This window comes from Lagopus muta, chromosome 7, assembly GCF_023343835.1.
Source record: "Lagopus muta isolate bLagMut1 chromosome 7, bLagMut1 primary, whole genome shotgun sequence".
NCBI lineage: Eukaryota > Metazoa > Chordata > Aves > Galliformes > Phasianidae > Lagopus > Lagopus muta.
In genome coordinates this window covers 43,201,676-43,219,955 of record NC_064439.1, presented here as the reverse complement: position 1 = coordinate 43,219,955, position 18,280 = coordinate 43,201,676, and the positions used below count along the sequence as shown (strand labels likewise).

Sequence of the window (18,280 nt, the reverse complement as noted above, 5' to 3'; positions counted from 1 at the left end):
GTCCTAGGCTTCCTTGTTCATGGCTGTCCTACCAGGCAAAAGATCTGTGTGCAGTAGCATACAGTATTTGCTTTGTTCTCTTTATTTTTAATCTCATGTGTCCAATTATTTCTTGTAATTCAGAGAAATAACAGTGCTAAGGATGCCTTATCGTACTGGTGTACTACAATTGAGCAGACACTGCTAAAGACATAGTAGTTCAGTAAAAGTCATATCTAACATAGAAATGGGAAACAAACTACAGGAAAGAGAATAGGAAGTTTTCCAGTTCAACCCCCCAGCGTTTGTGTGAACAAAAGAAACACTATTTTCCCCATATTCTGCTAAGAAGACTGTCTGAAATATTGGTTACAATAACATTTGCATTACAAAGGGTGTAGGTGGATGGGTCTCACATTCACATGCATAAGTATATGCGTGTTTGAGGGATTAGTTGAGTTTAGATAAGAACTTCCTTCACTTTTAGACAAAGCAGCACTGTATGTATTGCACGTAAATTCAGTGATGGTGGTTGTGTTGGCTTCAACACAAGTTCAACAGGCTCTGTCTCAGCCACCAAGTTGTACAGTTTAGATGTTGGGTTTGATGCTTGAGGGTTACGGCAGGTGAAATTTCACTGCCATCGGAGGTTTTGTGCTGAAGGCTGAAGCTTCTGTAAGAATCATCTGAATTGGGATGGGTGACAACCAATTGCAAATCAGGAACACTGATGAAGAAAAAAGGCTTACAGTTGGTTGAGGTATTACATTTTTGAACATGGATTAAACTGCATGCTTTTCCTTGGTATTTGATATAGCTTATTTAACAAATGTTTATGTACTTATAGCTCAACCTTTCTTTTTTGGGGCCATCGTACAATTCCTAGCAGTCATCCATATAAACTACTGTCCTCACAGGGCTGTTGCAGATTGCTCTCCCCTGTTTGTGGCTGCAATAGGATGGCTCCTGTAGATAAGGAAACATGCTTCCACATCTGTTTCCCAGCACCCAAAAAAGAAGGTTGTGGTTCAAAATCTGCTTTAAAAGCTATTGCAAAAATAGCTGTATCTAGCTCACTTGGATTTTAAAGCTAGATATGGGTATGCTCCTTTCACATAAGGTTTGGAATAGCCCTTCAGTAGAAATAGTTGTGTATGTGTGTTACTTGTCTGCTGTATCTGTGTGCATGTGCTGAAAAGGGAGAAACAGGTGCCTCAGCAGCTAGCCAGGTGTATTATTTTTGGCATTTTTAAACAGGTATAAGCAAAGCCATGCTACATAATACCCCTCTGTGCTAACATAGTGCTGTTTTCTCTCTCTACTCTTGTATCAAAACAGAAGTACTCTGCTGTCTCTCTCTGCAACATATCTACAGAGGTCCTGAAAGTCATCAATGCCACTGAAGAGCTGATAGCAGAATCCACCAGTCCCTGTGATTTCCCAGATGATGTTCAGGACAAGGGAAGAGGTTCATTCCCACTGGGGACCGACCCCATCAGACTCGACGAGCAGCTCACCACACTGGAAGAAAATGTAAGAACACAAATCAGCGTCTGAGTGGGTGTGTGTGAGTGTGAGGCAGCTGGAAAGAGAGAGTGCTTAGGCAGCATCAGCCTGTGGTATGAATTAGTCCTGTGTTGCTAAACAAATACACCAACAGAACCGAAGATCTTATTTCAACGCAGCGTATTCAGCTGCGTTGTGTGTTCCTTTTTTTCAATGTGTTGTTATTTGAGAGAGGGGACGTGCTGTGTTTTACAACCAATTTCAGAAACCCTATCTTGAAAATTAACATAAGCCCTCCAAATCCCTGTGGCTGTCCAGCTGTGCCATGCCTTGCTGAAACCACGCATCCCCAAGTCCCAGCACAGCTTCACTGTTGTAAGGGCAGGTAGGGAAAGCCTGCCCCAAGTCACACAGAAAAGTGGAGGGCTTCTTCTCCGTGCACACTTCCCCAGCACTGAGCACCAGGAGCCAGTAAGAGCAGCAGGCTGGAGGGGTCAAATTAAACAAACATCTCCTTTTTCTTGAGTGCCTGTCATCTTCAGGAAAGGTGTGATGCTGAATCAGAGAGAAGTCACTGCCCACTGGAATATTTTCATGGACCCACGTCATGCAGTTGGTACACTTGTAACTTAAAAGATCTCACAGGAATCCACTCCTATTATACCATCCCAATCAATTCAAGAAAGCCCATCGTGTATGTCTTTATCCCCCAGAAAATTTTCAAAGACTGAATCTCTTCTTAGGGGAAACTGCATTAAAAACTATCTGAGGTGCATTTTTTACTCACTTAAGCTCCAGCAATCCTTCATGTCCTTCTTACTATTTGACATCTGTGGTGCTGTGATCTCCAGTTGCATTTGGGCCAGGCATTTCTCACTGAGAAGATACTGTATGCTGAGGCAGAGCACTGCTTGCTGTGGTGTTCATTAATAAGGCTCAGCTCAGCCTTGCTGAGACCCCACACATCTTTCTCTGCTTCAGAAAGGATTTTGAAGTAGGTGGCAAAAGTGCTTGCTGTCAGGATTGCAGTACTGCACATCCACAGATTTAAAGAGCCTTATTCTTAATTTTAAAGATTCCTTATTCAGGAATGCAGAATTTTTACCAATGCAGATGGGGGCACACATGCATGTGCTACATCCTCTTGGAAGCCTCCTCCTCCTCCTCTGGAAATACACCATTGCTGTTTGGAAGTTCAGGTAAAGAGAATCTTTCTATTAGGGAAAACCTTCTATTTAGATGTAGCTGGAAAATGATCAATAAAATTGAAATTTAATAAATGTAGAGAGTGACTGAGTTACAAAAATATCATTGACATTCTTTCTTTTTTCTTTTTTCTTCTTTTTTGTGGTCTCTTTCTGAAGAGGTTTGTTATTGCACTGTCCCTTTTCTTCTTTCTCTGAGCTTTTGGATATAATAGATAAATCCAAAAAAGGACCTGTTAATCTGAAGTGGCTGTTGTATGTTGGACCACAAAGACACTTCACTGAAGTAAATGGAAAGAATAATTAAAACCCACAAAAGCAGGAACAATTATATTTAGATCATAATGTTACCTTCACAGTCTATATCTGTCTCTAAGTACTTGAGCAAAGGTGTTAAATCAGGTCACTTATTTGTTCTAAGTACATTTTAGAAGGATTTCTTGCCATTATATTGCCCCTTAGAAAATGCAGTTCATACAAGATGTAGTGAGTTTGTTTCTTAGCAAAAATATGAACAAGATATGTATACATTTATGCCTTGAAACAATGAATACGAAGAAAAAATTGCAAGCAACTAAGAGCTTAATAACAAAATAAAATAATAATAATAATAATAGTAATTCTTCATCACTGTAGACCCATAAACTCACAATGTGGCCAGAAATTATTTAAATACCTGTTATGTCAAAGGACTGCAGGGTCTGGGAGTTACAGGCAGAAATAATGACTTGAGTGCAAGACATATGTAGGGAAGTTACACTCAAGGATCTGCTTCTGATCCCGTTTGTTTGCCCATTGAGCCATGAAGTCTGCCACAGGGTATGTTGAATTCATGGTCTTTTTGTAGCACTGCAGCCTTACTGGTGTTGGGGTGAGTAAAATTGCCAGTGGGAAAAATGAGAAAATATATTTCATTTCCACTGTCCTGTTACCAGCCTCATGGAACAGTCTGTTGGCTATCTATAAATAGGCAGAAAGAGTAGTATTTTGACATGGGTCAGCACAGTTTCAAGCACAGTTGTCAAAAGCTGGTGTTAGAAAATCACCCTTTTCTATAAACCAAACACCTCCATTCAGCTGTATCTTAGGTTTCTTTATGAAATAGAAGAAACACATAAGACACAATGCATCGTGAATTAGTGCTCTGAGTGGCAGAATGGGAAATGAAATCTCTTCTTTCAGTTATCAGAATTATCATAGGTGGGTCAACATATTAAGTTCTTTTTAGGGAAGATCTCTAAGTTATGGCATCTGTCATTCATGTGTTGCCCAGATAAGTCTATTGACTCCCCACAGGGCCAGGGGATGGCAAAACTTTTGGCTGCTGCATATTTGTGTGAGACCCGAGTGAAATGCAAAACTGTGTTGTACATCTGAGCACCATTATTTTATAACAAGTTCATGGCCACATGTTGCTGGACTGTTATTCTTGCACGGTTTTGGATTGCCAGAATGCATTGAGTGTGAATAATACTGAAGGCATTAAGTGTTTCAGTAAATACTGTTTTACATGAGGTGTGATCTGTTGACTTTACCTTGCGAGCTTTAATTTTTGTTGTGAAATTGAATGTTAAAAATAGAAAAGGAAACTTTTAAGCATTCTTTTGTGGTTTGGTTTGGTGCAGGTTTTTTTGCTAGCGAATCCAGAACAAGTCTTTTTTGGCATAGCATCATAGCACCTAAGGAATTTGGAGTTCAGCTTCTTCATTCTCCTCCCTTCTCTTTACAGATGTGTGTTTTTGGATTATTCCTGAATGATTTACCTCTGCCAGCACCTACTAGCAATGACTTAGTGAGGAGGGGAGCTCAGAGGTGTCGTGGAGAACCTCTGTGCTCACAGAACAGGAATCACTGTCCCTGTCCCCCTTGGCCCCACAGGTGTACCTGACGGCCAGCACAGTGTATGGCCTGGAGGGGCAGCTGACCAGCCTGGAGGATGCAGCACGGCAAATCAGCAGCGTGACAGCAGAATCGGAGCTGGCTGAGCTGGAGGACCAGGTGGCCACTGCAGCTGCCCAGGTGCATCATGCAGAGCTGCAGGTGAGGACGGCTGCTCCTCGCCACTCGCTGCTTCATGCCGCCTTCCCTCCCTTCCACCTGCACACGCTTCTTTGCAACATTCTCTTGTACTGCAGCAAACTCTCGGTCCAAGGATACATGACTGCATCACAGGAGCTGAGCAAAGCACAGCTGAGACGTGTCACTCAGCACAGCCAGATGTACTGTATTTGTTTCTTCCCTTGTTTTCAGACAGGAGTGCAGCAGTGTGTTGCTGTAGTACAGTCTCTGCTCCTCGCTCCCATAGAGATCGTGTGGTGTGCTGTCATGCATGGGGCTGTTGTCTGACTGCAAATGCAGCCTTGGCTAGTTCTAATCAACAGATTGTAGAGCACTCTATAAAGAAGCCAGGGTGGATCTACCTGAAAAGGCCATGGGCAGAGCTCAGCATTTGCAAGTCTGCTTTGGGATTTGACTGCTGAGCCGTGCACAGCCCAGCAAAAGGCAGAGGCTCCGGTGCTATGTGGCCTAGTGTCTCTCTAGCAGGTTCCAGGAAGTCTGAGACTGAAAGAAACTTCAAGGCCTGATCAGAAAGCTGAACAAGATAAGGCTGCCATGCTGCATGGGGACAGTGCACACATGAGTAGCAGTGTGCTGCAGTGCTTCCTGACTGGGCTGTGCCACATGATGGCCTCAGCAGGGCATTGCCTGTTTATTTTGCTCAGTGGAAGTGTGCTCAAAGCCCTCAGTTTGATACCTTCCAGACGTCAGAAGTGCAGTGCTGAAATAAATAGATGGCAAATTGGCAGTGGCCTCATTGGCCATGGTCGGTAATTTCTGCTACGCACCTTAATGGAAGTGAGAAGAGAGGAGGGGAGAGGCCTGAGTGACGAGGGCAGGATGACAAAAAGATAGCATGCAATTGGACTGAAGGCCCTCTGCAGAACAAACGCCTCAGGTGTTGTAAATCAGGAATCAGATTAACGTGCAGCTGACAGCTCACTTCTCTGACACTCATCAGCCTACTTTCCCCCTACGTTTGCTTCCCTGGCCTGTTGTTTCTCCCAGCAACTTCTTTTCCATTGAATGCTTTTTCATAGTGATACTTGCATTTATGCATGTTTGTGTTTAGCATGGATATTACTTACAACAAATTTTCAAGATCAAACGTTTGCATTTTGTGACAGAGGATGTACTTTGTGTGTGCTTGAAATTAATTTTGAATTATGAAATGTGTCCCAAGCAGTAGTTATTTAAATGTAGCCTTTGAAAAACACAGCTTGAATGAACCTGGAAGTATAGCTAGCAGTAACTGGGAGATGGCAGATAGGGGATTCTCTTCTTTCTTTTTTTCCTCAAAAGGAGCAAAGTGCTTTTTCCTTGGAGTCACACAGTAGGTTGGATTGCTCTTTCCCTTCATCTTAATTAACCCCCTTTTGACATCAGGACTAAAGTATACAGGAAAGCAAAGTGTCAGAGTTGCTGAAGAGCTCAGCCATCTGTTTGTATGCTTTGATTAAAGGAGATGTGACTGGGGGGAGGGATATATTTTAGTGGTGGCATCCATAGTAATTTTCAAACTTCTTTTTCCCCCTCCCCATCTGTCTGTCTCTCTCTCTCTCTCTCTCTTATTTTCTTTGAAGATTTCAGATATTGAGAGCAGAATATCAGCTCTCACTGTTGCAGGCTTGAACGTGGCTCCATGTGTTCACCTGACAAGGAAACGGGATCAAAAGCAAACAAACCAGGTGCCAGAACATTATGTAGTATTCAAAAATACATTGGGGAAATCTTGCCTCGTTTTCCATAATGGAGTTGAGTAATGCATTTGTGTTGTTTTCAGATGCATACTATTGACACCTCAAGACAGCAGAGGAGGAAACTTCCAGCTCCACCAATAAAAGGTGCACTGAAGTTGTTACCTATGCTGTGTTTGTAGACGCTCCTTAGAAGTTTCAGTGTAATGTACAATTCAGCAAAATAGGGGTGAGATTAAGTTATAAAATGAACAGAGAAAGCCTAGATGTGTCCACCCTCTTCATTTGCCATTGCACTTGTAAAAACAAAATACGCATTCAGTACATAAAACATCACCACTCCCTCTTTCAGCAGATGGTATGAGAGTAGCAAATTAGCAGGAGCAGAAGCAAAAGGCTGGGAAAAGCAAATGAAGCATGCTGAATTCATGTCTTGCAGAAGTTAGGCTGCTGCCAAGCACACAAGGGTAGGCTGTGAGGGGCAGGCAGTCATAGGACTAATTGCCACTTGCCACCCTTCACAGCCTACAGCTGCTTTCTTAATGACTGTGCCTACCAAGTTCAGTCCATGTTACCAGGCTCAGAGATGTGGCTAGTATGCTAGAGTATGGCTGTGAATTAGTTTTGTAAAATACAGTGCTCTTTTCTTCCATGTTTCCTTCATCTCTGACAGTTTTACATCCTGCTTTACTCTTGTGTAATTCCAATATTTGACATGGCCTCAAACTTTAGTAAACTTCCAGTATCACAGCATGCTGTTTCCCATTTAAATTAAATCCATGTTTTGTCCTAGGGGAAGTTTTTGTCTTATTTGTCCTAGGGGAAGATTTCTCCCTCCAGCAGCTGTGACTCTTCAGGAGCATTGCTACGTTGGCTGCAGTCTGTTAAGTGAAAAATCTCCATGTTTGTATTTTTCCCAGGTGAAAAAATAGATGGGTCTCCAATTACCACTGTCAGAACATTTAACAGAAACTTCATGCTTCAAGGATCTCTAACACAAAGAACTAAAGAGAGGAAAAGCACTGCCAAGGACTTAATGGTAAAATCAACACAAATGTTTTTAAAGCTGCTTATGAAGTGGGTTATATAGAGAGATGCCAGTGTAGGCAGATGTATTTCAACATCTTCACAAAACTTCTCTTAATAGTGTGAAGAAAAATAATACATTGCTCTAAACGATTGTGTTCGTTATACTGGAAGCTGTCTGACTATATACCACCAGCACATAGCAGCTGTTTGCTCCTGAATGTTAGCCTGTAGGAAGGCATGCCAGCTGTCAGGTAATGAGTTAGGTGCTATCCTTATTTAAAGTAAAGAAATAAAGTTGTGGTCCTGCAGTTCAGGCCCTCCCAACACCAACTGCACAGTGCAGTTCTACAGGTGAGGGGTCATCCTGAATTGCACTGGTTTCTGAGAAGTGTTCAAAGGTAGCCTAGGTGAAACTTGAGGAGTAGGCAGGCAGGCCGTGTGTTGGCAAGGCAGGATTTGAACAAATAGGTTTCACTGCAGAACTATCAGTCGTCGTTGATCTTTCATCAAGGCAAAAATGTTAACTGTGCCTAAGCAGTTTGCCATTAAATAAGTGGAAGAGAAATGAGGAAGTGAGAAGGACCAGGCTCCCTTTGGCAGGCTTGTTTTGTGTTTGGCTGATGTTTTCTCTCTTCCTTGTCCCTCTCTATTCCAGGAACCTGCTATAGGATCTGCTGTGATGTACTAAACTTTGACTTGTCTACTGCCAATAACACACTGCCTAAGGCTGTACACTAGAGTGCCTTTACTTAACAGCCATTGTGTATGTCCAGCTGAAAATGGACCCTCAAGAACCCACAATGCCTCAGTTATAGGGCTTTGTTTGGATACCTCACTGAGAAAGCTGTCCAAGTCTTCAGCATTGTGGTCTGCTAAAGGAAACTCTGCCTTAAAGTTCTCACAAGACTCTGGAAGGGACGCTGAGTTTCAAAAGCAAGGCTCCACATTTTAAGATGCACTTTTTCTCCCCATTGATTGTACTAAAGTATGTCGTCTTTAAACTGCAGTATGTTTTTGTACACTCAGTCAATCACAATTACAGGCCAATATTTCATACCGAAAGAGTGAACAAAGCAGACCTGTGATCCACATTTGCTGGCCTCTTATATATGTAGGCATCTGTCTTGTCGAGCAATAAGAACAACTCTGTGCAGTGTATGCTGCTTTTAGCTGCTTGGTGAGAGTGGAGGATCTGTGTATCTAACTGCTCCCCCGGAGCCAGTGGAAGTTTTGACAAGGCAGGTGGGAGGAGATGCGATGTGCAAAGACTTCTCTGTTCGCTCAGAGTACCTTTGACAGAGTTCTAGCTCCAGGGCTCTGTGTTCTGTCGGAGATGGGGGGAGCATGGATGTCATGATGAGCCATGAATTGGTGGTACGCAGCACATGTGGACCAGATGTCTGCTGGGTTACAGTCCTGGCATCTGGACACATCTGAGTACTGTTGTGAAACCACCACCTTTGTCTGTCTCGTTCTTCTTGGTATCATTGTCCGCTTGGCGATGTCCAACCACTCTGTAGTTCAGAATCTGTTCTGACCAAGTCTTTAAGATTGGAGAAAGAAAGTAAAAGTGCTGTGGGTGAGATCTCTGCTGACTCACTGGTGGCTGTGAGGTGGCTGCAACCTGTAAGAGATTCCCTTCTGCCACTTGCTGTCTTTTCTGAGGAGGAGATGAATGTAGCCCAGATGTCTTTTCCTTTACCCATCCGTAACCAATTTGGTGTAGTACCTAGGGCCTGTCACTGGTGCTCACTACAATTGGACCACTCTGAATTGGACTGTGAGTCACCAGATGTCTTCTTTCCTTTCCTGAGACCCCAGAAATTTGCACCAAACCCTGGAAAGCCTTTGAACAGATGCCCACGAGGGACGATGCTGCTTACAAGGTGTCCCTCTCACCCTTTCTGGGAAGGGCCGTGCCAATTTGCAGTGCTTTTTGTTCTGGGGTGTACAAAGGAATTTGTTAGAGAAGGTAAGTGTGAGGCTGGTGAATCTTTTGTATGCCACACAATGCAGTGCAAGTATATGCAGATATATGCACACATATGCAGACTGGGCAGATGGGAGGCATGCTGTGAAGGAGGACATGAACTGCTAAGATCCCCCACAGCATGAAGGGTCAGAGGACACCTCCCTGAAGTGAGATGTCTCTGTCCTTTGCTGGTACCTACAGAGCAAAACCTAATGCTCGGAGTATATCAGGGCCTAGGAGGCAGGGGAGGCTGGTAAGGAAGGGCTGGATGGGCAGGCTGGGAAAACAGCTCCAGCCACATTTCCACCTTCAGTATTTGAAGCTGAGCCCGTTAGCGTGCTGCTGTCCAGCCGTACGTAGGGACATGTCACATATCTACAGCCATCTTCCTACCTTGGAGGCAGAAGTGTTGCTCCATCTCTCCAATGAATTTCCATCTGCCGAAATGTGGCTCAATGTGTTTATTCTGGGTGAAATTACGCCTTCTCTTACTCTCACACAATACCAGTTCTCCGGAACTGGTTTGCACAGATGTGAGGGCAGAATTTGGCCCGCTCTGTTTAATATATAAGTATATATATAACAATAGACTTTATTTATATATGCAATCCATAAAGGAGATTAAACAGAGTAGGATGCCTAGGAATTTTCTGTTATGCAGTCTCCTCCTCCTCCCTTGACTGTTCTCGTGTATGTATACAACACATTCCCAGGTTCTGGTTAACGCAGGTATGTGTGTTATGAGATGTCATTACTGGTGGTTGGTCTACATATTCGTCTAATAATAATAACCAATATTGTGTATGATGCAGAAATGACTAATTTTAATAGAATAACTCTTTGGCTTTTGTTCTGTTAGCGTGATTTAAACAAGCCAACAAAGTTTGGAATAGGTTGTTTTCTTTAAGAGGCATGAAAAACAGCTATTATCGTGTTACAATGTTAAAATATTCAGTCTTCTTTGACAGAAAAATGTGTACTGTGTAGGCATTGCAAAAAAAAAAAAAAAGAAAAAAAAATCCCACCTGCTACATGGCATTTGAATTTTTACAACTGTTTATTGTGCCAAATATGTGCAAAGATATAATTTACTGTTTTAAAAAAATCATCAAAGCATACGTTATAGCACACAAAGGATTATTTTGTCATCAAGTGATTTCAATCTTTAGTGTTTATATTTAGATTAATTTTTATAAATGAAAATATTTTAACAGGTAAAATGAAGGCGATATGATCAATTTGATTGAGTCTGAGTGGATATTAAGCTTGCCTTGTTGTTGTTATCTGCATACTCACCAAGAATTACTGTCAAGAGAAATTATAAAAGAGTAAAAACAATTTATGAAAAAAATGCCTTTCCAAGGACTTGATTCATAAAGAAAACACAAAAGCTCTCCTCTGTAGTGTGGATCTGTGTGCCCTTTGGTCAGGAAACACTCTGCCCACACTGCTGCATCACAAACAACCATTCTCAGTTAAATGCAAATGGGCAACTCAAAGTCCTCTTGCTCAGCTGAAGGGAGAAATGACCCCTACCACCCCCAAGTCAGGTTTTTCATTTTCCATTTTCCAGGGAGGTGGAGCATCCGTACCTTACTGACAGACCACTCACAAGCAGAAACAAGAGTTGAATTATCTGCTATAATTAATGCAATCTTTATTAAATTTTAGTAGTGATTCTAACAAAGCATGACTAGGAATGCGAGTTCATTCTAGTTTGTCATCTGCAGTATGACTCAGTAACCATCATTCATTAGCTGAATTGTAAACTGTCTTTTCTGGATGCGTGCAGTGGATTAAACTGCATTTGAGTAGTCTTGCTGCGAGTAGTTATCAAGATTAAACATACTGCAAATAACGCTTCTTCTAAAATGAGTATAACATGAGTTAATTACTCTGGCAAACAGGAGTACTGAGCCACAACACAAGGCTTATTGATGTGGTCTAATGTTGCCATTCATACATTGTGATGCTCAGAGAGCTTGATCAGATCATGTACTTGAAAACATCAACATGGTTTTAAAGGCAATCAGACAGTTTAGGCCCTTATCTCTTTTTATATCAGTGCACCCTACCTGCAGTAGGCACAGAACTACTCTGAAGAGTTTAATTAGCCAATTTTCTTAGAATCACAGAATACTTTAGGTTGGAAGGGACCTCGAGGACCATCAAGTTCCAATCCCCCTGCCACAGGTGGGTTGCCAGCTGCTAGATCTAGTACTAGATCAGATTGCCCGGGGCCCCATCCAACCTGGCCTTGAACACCTCCAGTGATGGGGCATCACCAACCTCTCTGGACAATCTGTTCCAGTACCTCACCACTCTCTCAGTACAAAACTTCCCTCCCAACATCTAATCTAAATCTCCCCTCCTTTAGTTTTAAACCATTCCCCCTTCTCCTGTCACTTCCTACCCATGTAAAAAGTTGGTTTCCCTCATGTTTATAAATGCCCTTTAAATATTGGAAGGCCGCAATGAGTTCTCCACACAGTCTTCTCTTTTCCAGGCTGAGCAAGCCCAGTTCTTTCAGCCTGTCTTCATAGGAGAGATGCTGCAGTCCTTGGATCATCTTCATGGCCCTGCTCTGGACCCTCTCGAAAGCCCCATATCCTTCCTGTGTTGGGGGCCTCAGACCTGGATGCAGTATTCCAGAGGGGGCCTCACCAGAGCTGAGTAGAGGGGAACAATCACCTCCCTTGTCCTGCTGGCCACCCCTCTTCTGATGGAACCCAGGACACCATTGGCCTTCTGGGATGCAAGTGCACACTGCTGGCTCGTGTTAAATTATTCATTAGCCAGGACCCCTAAGTCTTTCTCAGGAGGGCTACTCTCAAGGACTTCTCCTCTCAGTTTGAGTACACACCTGGGATTACCTTGACCCAAGTGCAAAACCTTGCACTTTTTTTAATAGTAATTATTTCTTAATTTTCTGTCCTTCCTCAGGGACAAGATAGTTATCTTTGACAGAAGCTCCTTTTTGTTCACTGATATATTTTCAGCAGCACAGCAAGAATGATAAAAGGCCAGAGTGTATTTCAGGGCTGCATTCCCACAAGTGAATGTTAACAGTCTGCATAAAAGCTACAGATTTCATGCCGTTAATGCAGGTACGTTAAAAAGTAACGAGAGCCTTTTTTCTTTCACCCAACCATTGCTTTTTATTTTTACATACCAACAGCCACTGACTTTAAAATGTGACAGGAGGATTTCACGGTACACTAACACTGCTGAGTTTAAATCCCAGCACAGGAGCTCTTTGGATTTTGGGTAAGAGTAACGTTACAGTGTGCAGCATCATCACAGCTCAGAGAAGGGAACGGTGGTGATTAAAGAGAGAAGAAACACTTTTTAAAGCTATGGTTACACTTAGTGCTGGCGTCAACGCATTGCCTTTTACCTCTAACCTCAATGTGTTTCTTCTTGAAGGAATTTGCCGCAGCAGAGAGAGGAGCAGCATGGGATTGCCAGGCAAAAGCAGAGCCCTGAGGTGCAGGCAGGGGCAACTCGGAGTGCAGAGGTTAGGTCACCGCCTCAGGGCACAGCCATCACCAGTCACTGTCCTCTGCATCCAACACTTCCTGCTCCCACAAGGCGTTCAGGAGGAAATCCAGGCGCCTGCTCACAGGCCTTAAGCTTCCACGGCCACCTCTCAGCTGCCTCTTCCCAAACCGGCCAATGGGTCGAACACCACGTCCCACGTACCAAAAGGGATCAATCTCAGGGCCTGGAATTCAAAGAGCTGAGTTGATATTTTTTTTTCTAACGAATGCACTCATAGTTGGCCTTATAGCCTAGTTTAGTTCTACAGCAGGTGTGGAGAAGGTATAATACTAACGTACAGCGTCAGTGAAAATGAACAAACACTGGAGGTGATACCAAATCATTCCAAAGACCCCAAAGGGAACAGGAAACAGGAACAGGAAACAGACCCCAAAGGAACAGGACTTCAAATGCGTAATCAAGTATGAGAGTCACACAAAAGTCTCACACAGGGCAGCAGGATTTTCCCCTGTGAGTTTTGCTGCTTGAACTCAGAAAACCAAACAAAAGATCCACTTTTGTTTCTCCACACAGTGTTTAACATCCCGCTGCCTGCCAAATCCCAAGCCGTTTCTTTATTTTGACTCAAGGACCTAAAAACCAAGACTGCCTACATCTCCAGCTCTCTCTGTAAGGAGAGGGATGTCCCCCTGTGAGCCTGTGGCCTTACTTCCCACACGCACGTCTTGCTCACTGGCAGCCTCGTCTGCTGGTTGGTGACCCTGCACATAGCAGGGGGTTGAAACTAGGTGAGCATTGTGGTCCTTTTCAACCCAGGCCATTCTATGATTCTATGATGTTTCCAGACACAAATTAGGATCTCTGTTAAGCACATTTAAGCAACCGGCGCTTGCTTTATTACTTCTTAAAAGTAAATGTTAACTGTCACAGATCTAAGGAACATAGCTGAAAATAAGCTGTTTAAATAGTCAATATAAACCGCCTTGCATTTTGTCAGTCTTTTGTACATCGGTGTGTTCTCAGGTATTTATTAACAATTGCAGTATTTCCCTTGACATATTCAGGGCTATAAGGTAGAGATTAAGATCTGTATATGCTCTTAAAAGTGTAAATTGAAGAGCAGGACCTCCCTCCACTGTTTTACCATAGAAACACCTGCAAGGATTTGCAGTTGAACTCTGCCTGGAAGCCTGACCCTGATCCCTTGTAACCAGGGGCCACAGGATCACCATCACATTGCATCAGGTGAGAGTTATACTTACTTCTGTTGTCTATTTGATGTTTAAATGGTCTGCTCTGTCTCGAAGCAAAGCTGAGCGATACCAAGAGCACCAGCATGTAGATGGTGACCAGCTTTAAGTGCTTTGGTGACCACGGGGGGTGCGATGCCCACAGGATCAGATGCCACATGGTGGAGCGATGGTAGGAAGGCTGTGAGGAGGAAAGTGGACATAGGGACATCAAAGCTCTCAAGGTGAAGGAAAATGTCAGTTGTGACTGCACGTTCCTATCAAGGCCATTTCATGACTCAGTGCTGACACTGGGGATGTCCTGAGTATTTCTGTTTAAAGACTGCTGTGAACCATCTACTGAGTGAAGACGTGCAGCTTGAGCTTTCCCTCAACATCCATGAAAGCCCATGGCACAGCTTCACAGGGCATAGAATCCCAGCCCTGAGGCTGTCGCTGACCGTCCTCATGGCCTTTCATATGTGGGCACTGGACATCAGTACGTTCTAGCCACTATCTCCATCATTGTATGGAGCTGCTGAATCACGGCCTGAGCCTCTGATTGACCACCTGAGGTGAGCACTGAGTCAGCCACAGGAGCACAGGTGAAGGCAATTCAGCTGTGCTGCAGGAAGGCGTGGAGCCTGGCTGCACCTCTCCTAGACCTATTGAAGAGCTGACTGCCAGTGGGGAAGGGCCTCTTCTGGAGATCCACTCCACTGGAGTTTTACAGCAAGCCTAGGATAGGGTGAGTGTCCTTCTTTCCTACTCCAATATAATAATTACATCAGCCAAGCTCCTGGATATACAATATCCTCTGTATATTCATTGACTGCACAATCACCCTTTCCCCACTTGTGAGATACCTTTCACATTTATATTTTAAACAATCTCTTTACATCTAAATACATTAGAAAATCTTCTTGAAAGGAAATCATCTTCTTATGTGAGCTTTCACGGATAGCAGGCAAAAGTATGATTTCCAGTTTTGTTTCCACTGTTAGTTCTTCCAGTCCTGTAAATGCATTTAGATGCAACAGCCAGAAGGTGCTGGGTTGGGAAAACAGCATGTAGGAGGTGCCTGATCCTGGCCTTTGCTTACCACTACACCCTGTATGTGTGACATTTTGGTCAAGCTTCATCACGTTTCTCCCAGTTGTAATGCTAAGAGCCTACCTTGTGCAAAATCTAACTGTATTTGACAGTCTGGAGCCTCTGCCAGTGGAAGTAAGGGGAAGCCTTGCTTGCTTAAGTGTCACTTAAGAGATGTACGGGTACAGAGCTACAGGAAATACTCTTGGCTATGCCCACACTGAAGCTGCTCCCTGTGTGAGGGTGGGATTTTCCCCTTTTCTGCCTCAGCACTGTTATGCTCAAGTCTTAGCTCATTTTCAGTGTGGGCAGAGCAGGAATGGAAAAACTCTTGATTCAAGTTGTTCCCAAGCATATTGCAAGGGCAACAAAAGAAAAAAGACAGAATCTGATAATGTCTTTTATTGCAATACAAAGTCAAAAGCTCTTTAACTTCTACTGTTCAGTGCCGGTGTATTTTTTCCCCCACTCTAGCAGTTGCTTAGCGGGCAGCTTAGAGAAAAGCGATTTTAACCAGTAATTTTAACAGAACTGTGAGTTGATTTTTTTTTTTTTCTACACTGAATATCACAGAGGCAACTGGCACAGAATGTTCTTTATGTGTAAAACAACATGGGATGCATTCTGTGCACCAATTCCAGCTGGTGTATGTCGCAGTGAGACAAAAATGAAGGTGCTTAAGGAATCTCTCCCGTGTGCTTACACAGTTGCAGATGGGTTTTCTGGATTACTTGCTGTCTGGTTTTGTGTACAGCTTTTCTGGGAACTTACTGGTGGCAAATGGCAAAAATAAAAGGAAGAGCTTTTAGCACACAGTTTTTCCTAAGCAGTGCTTTGTCTCAGCATCCAACATCTGGTCCTCTGCCTGAATCAGCCAGTCGGGACACTTCCCAGACTGCCGCAGTGTGTTCAATGTTCTGTTTGCCCCCTGACCTGGCTAGGGTTTTGGTGAAGCACATGGCTCTCCTCTGAGTAACTTGCAATGCCCAAATAATCAGGGGGCCCGGCATCTCCAGTTCTCTCTAATTCTTCCACCTTCTAATTTTTCTACCTCTGCTTATATGGGGAGAAACTGAGGCAGAGGTGATGCCACCAACTTGACCCCAAATGATGCCAAGCAACTCTAACCCCAGCTCCACCTTTTTCTAGGCACAAAAGAGAAGTACAAATCCCTGTTTACCTCCTCACAGGTCTTTGTGTTGGCCCTGTGATCTCCTCAGGTCTGGATTTTCCTAATCCCACAGCCTACCAGCCTTCTTCCAAAGGGAAAACGGTAAAAACAAGACGATGTGGTCTCCTTGCCTGCTCCTCATTTCCAACTGTTAAATGATCGCCAAAAAGCTTTAAAAATGCACCAGTTTCAACCAAACATGACGCAAAAATTTCAGGAACGGTTTTGCTCCTGGAGCAAAGCACAAAGTTGGCACTTCTGCCAATCCAGTCAACTTGCCACTTCTTCTTGGTCCCTGTGCAGAGCCTTTACACTTTGGCTGAGCAATATTGATGAGAGCAGTCTGGCAACTTAGAGCAGCATCAGAGGAAAAAGTTATGGCATATTCAAATCACTGGTAAAGTTACAGTGAAGCACTCATTTCTATTTCTAGCTAAGCCCACGAGGAAGTCACTAAACCTAGGTCCCATTTCTGGCCTTGAGTCCCAGCCCCAAGCAGTGTGGAGGCAGCCTGGCCCTGCCAGCCCTCCTGCTGGGCACCCGGCTCACAGTACACACTGAACCTGAGCTCTGCTACAGATCCACCAGATCTAAACTGATTGTGGATATCTTCAGAAGACAAAGTGCTATAAATTCCTTAAACCCTAAAGCAGCATCTTACTCAAGACCAGCAACTGCAGACCTTCCTCCAGTGCAAACCAATCAACTTTCACGCTTGAAAGCAGTGGTGGAAACTCTGCCAGAGCTCAAACATGGGGTGACTGTAGGTCTGGGAGCAGGGCTCCCATCACCACCACACCTCAGGCTCCAGTGGGCTCCGTCCCTGCGGAGCTGTGTTTCCTCAGCCCTGCTTGCTTTGCTGCCAACACCAGACAAAGTGCTCAGCAACAAGCACAGCTATGTACGTTAGTGGAGAAAAGTAAAAGCTGAAATACAAAGGAAATCCAGAAGAGAGAGGTGCCGAAGCAGGTAGCAGGAGTAACTCACCTGTGCGCAGTAGGGCTGCTCCTCACGATGCGCTGCTCCCAGCAAAAGCAGGGCAGATGCTGGGGGCTTGTGGCTTTTATAGCACAGGGAAGTGGGCTTGAAGGCGGGGAGAGCCAAGAGGTGGGCCAGGAGGACGTCAGCAATGCTGGAGAGCAAAATTTAAATTCACAAAGGGAGGGGAAGAGAAGTGAGGCTCTGTTAAGAGAGCCATTGATCAGGACAGGGAGCAGGAGCCAAGGGTAGTGCCAAGGGCTGGGGCCACGGGCAGACAGGAGCAGCACGGCTGCCACGTTCAGCACAGAGCAGAGCCCACCTCCCCATAGTCTGTAGCAGCCGTGCTCCTCTTCTTGCTGTCCCCATCCGAGGCCACACATGTGGAGGAGCTCTCGTCTGACCCACAGCTGGGGCCAACTCAGCCTGCTTATGTGTGAGGCCCTGCAACTGACTGAACCCAGCCTGGTTCAGCAGCATGCCTAAGTGTGGATAAGTGCTGTGGCAAGGAAGTTTCATCTGCACGAGGCTGAGATCTTGGGCAATTCTGCATTTCTACAGCATCCATCTCTTTGGCACAGCTGTTTTTACCTTTCTCTCTTGACTAATGTGTTAGCACAGTTCTTGCTGATAAGAATCCACTGTTTAGCAGCTGTATTCACCACCAAGTTTTGCAGCATTCATGTCGGCAACTGTTCCCCTTCTCCATCTGAGTCCTGAGGAGAGGCTGAAATGTGAAGGGACCAGGGACTGAGCCACAGGGTTCTGTTCAGGCAGAGGATCCTGCTCTGTGCCTGGTGAGGCTGAGCATCTGCAGTGAGCACCTCCATAAATCTCCGCTCAGGGAAGCTGGCCCTGAGATG

At 44.3% G+C, this 18,280-nt stretch overlaps 2 protein-coding genes across 3 annotated transcripts in view; one reads left to right on the top strand and one right to left on the bottom strand.

Moving 5' to 3' along the window:
* Window positions 1–10,776, top strand: part of LOC125696427 (myosin VIIA and Rab interacting protein) — a 332,017-nt gene extending 321,241 nt beyond the window's left edge. For both annotated transcript variants that reach the window (XM_048952071.1, XM_048952070.1), the window contains 6 exons: window positions 1,318–1,512; window positions 4,569–4,730; window positions 6,332–6,436; window positions 6,532–6,592; window positions 7,366–7,484; window positions 8,130–10,776. In XM_048952071.1, coding sequence (XP_048808028.1) covers window positions 1,318–1,512; window positions 4,569–4,730; window positions 6,332–6,436; window positions 6,532–6,592; window positions 7,366–7,484; window positions 8,130–8,162 — 675 coding nt within the window. In that variant the 3' untranslated portion in view covers window positions 8,163–10,776. The remainder of the gene's footprint in view (window positions 1–1,317; window positions 1,513–4,568; window positions 4,731–6,331; window positions 6,437–6,531; window positions 6,593–7,365; window positions 7,485–8,129) is intronic.
* A 193-nt stretch (window positions 10,777–10,969) lies between these two features.
* On the bottom strand, window positions 10,970–17,462 carry LOC125696442 (prolactin-releasing peptide-like). The gene is made up of 3 exons (XM_048952131.1): window positions 17,427–17,462; window positions 14,210–14,378; window positions 10,970–13,170 (listed from the first exon to the last, which is right to left on the bottom strand). The coding sequence occupies exons 2-3, from the start codon at window positions 14,355–14,357 to the stop codon at window positions 12,992–12,994; spliced, it is 327 nt and encodes a 108-aa protein (XP_048808088.1). The 5' UTR covers window positions 14,358–14,378; window positions 17,427–17,462; the 3' UTR covers window positions 10,970–12,991.
* Between the last annotated feature and the right edge of the window lie 818 nt (window positions 17,463–18,280).

Coding starts and splice junctions, on each gene's coding strand:
- LOC125696442 (XM_048952131.1), bottom strand. CDS start 14,357: ATGTGGCATCTGATCCTGTGGGCATCGCACCCCCCGTGGTCACCAAAG. Junction 13,171..14,209: donor ACATCAAATAGACAACAGAA/GTAAGTATAACT, acceptor TTTGAATTCCAG/GCCCTGAGATTGATCCCTTT.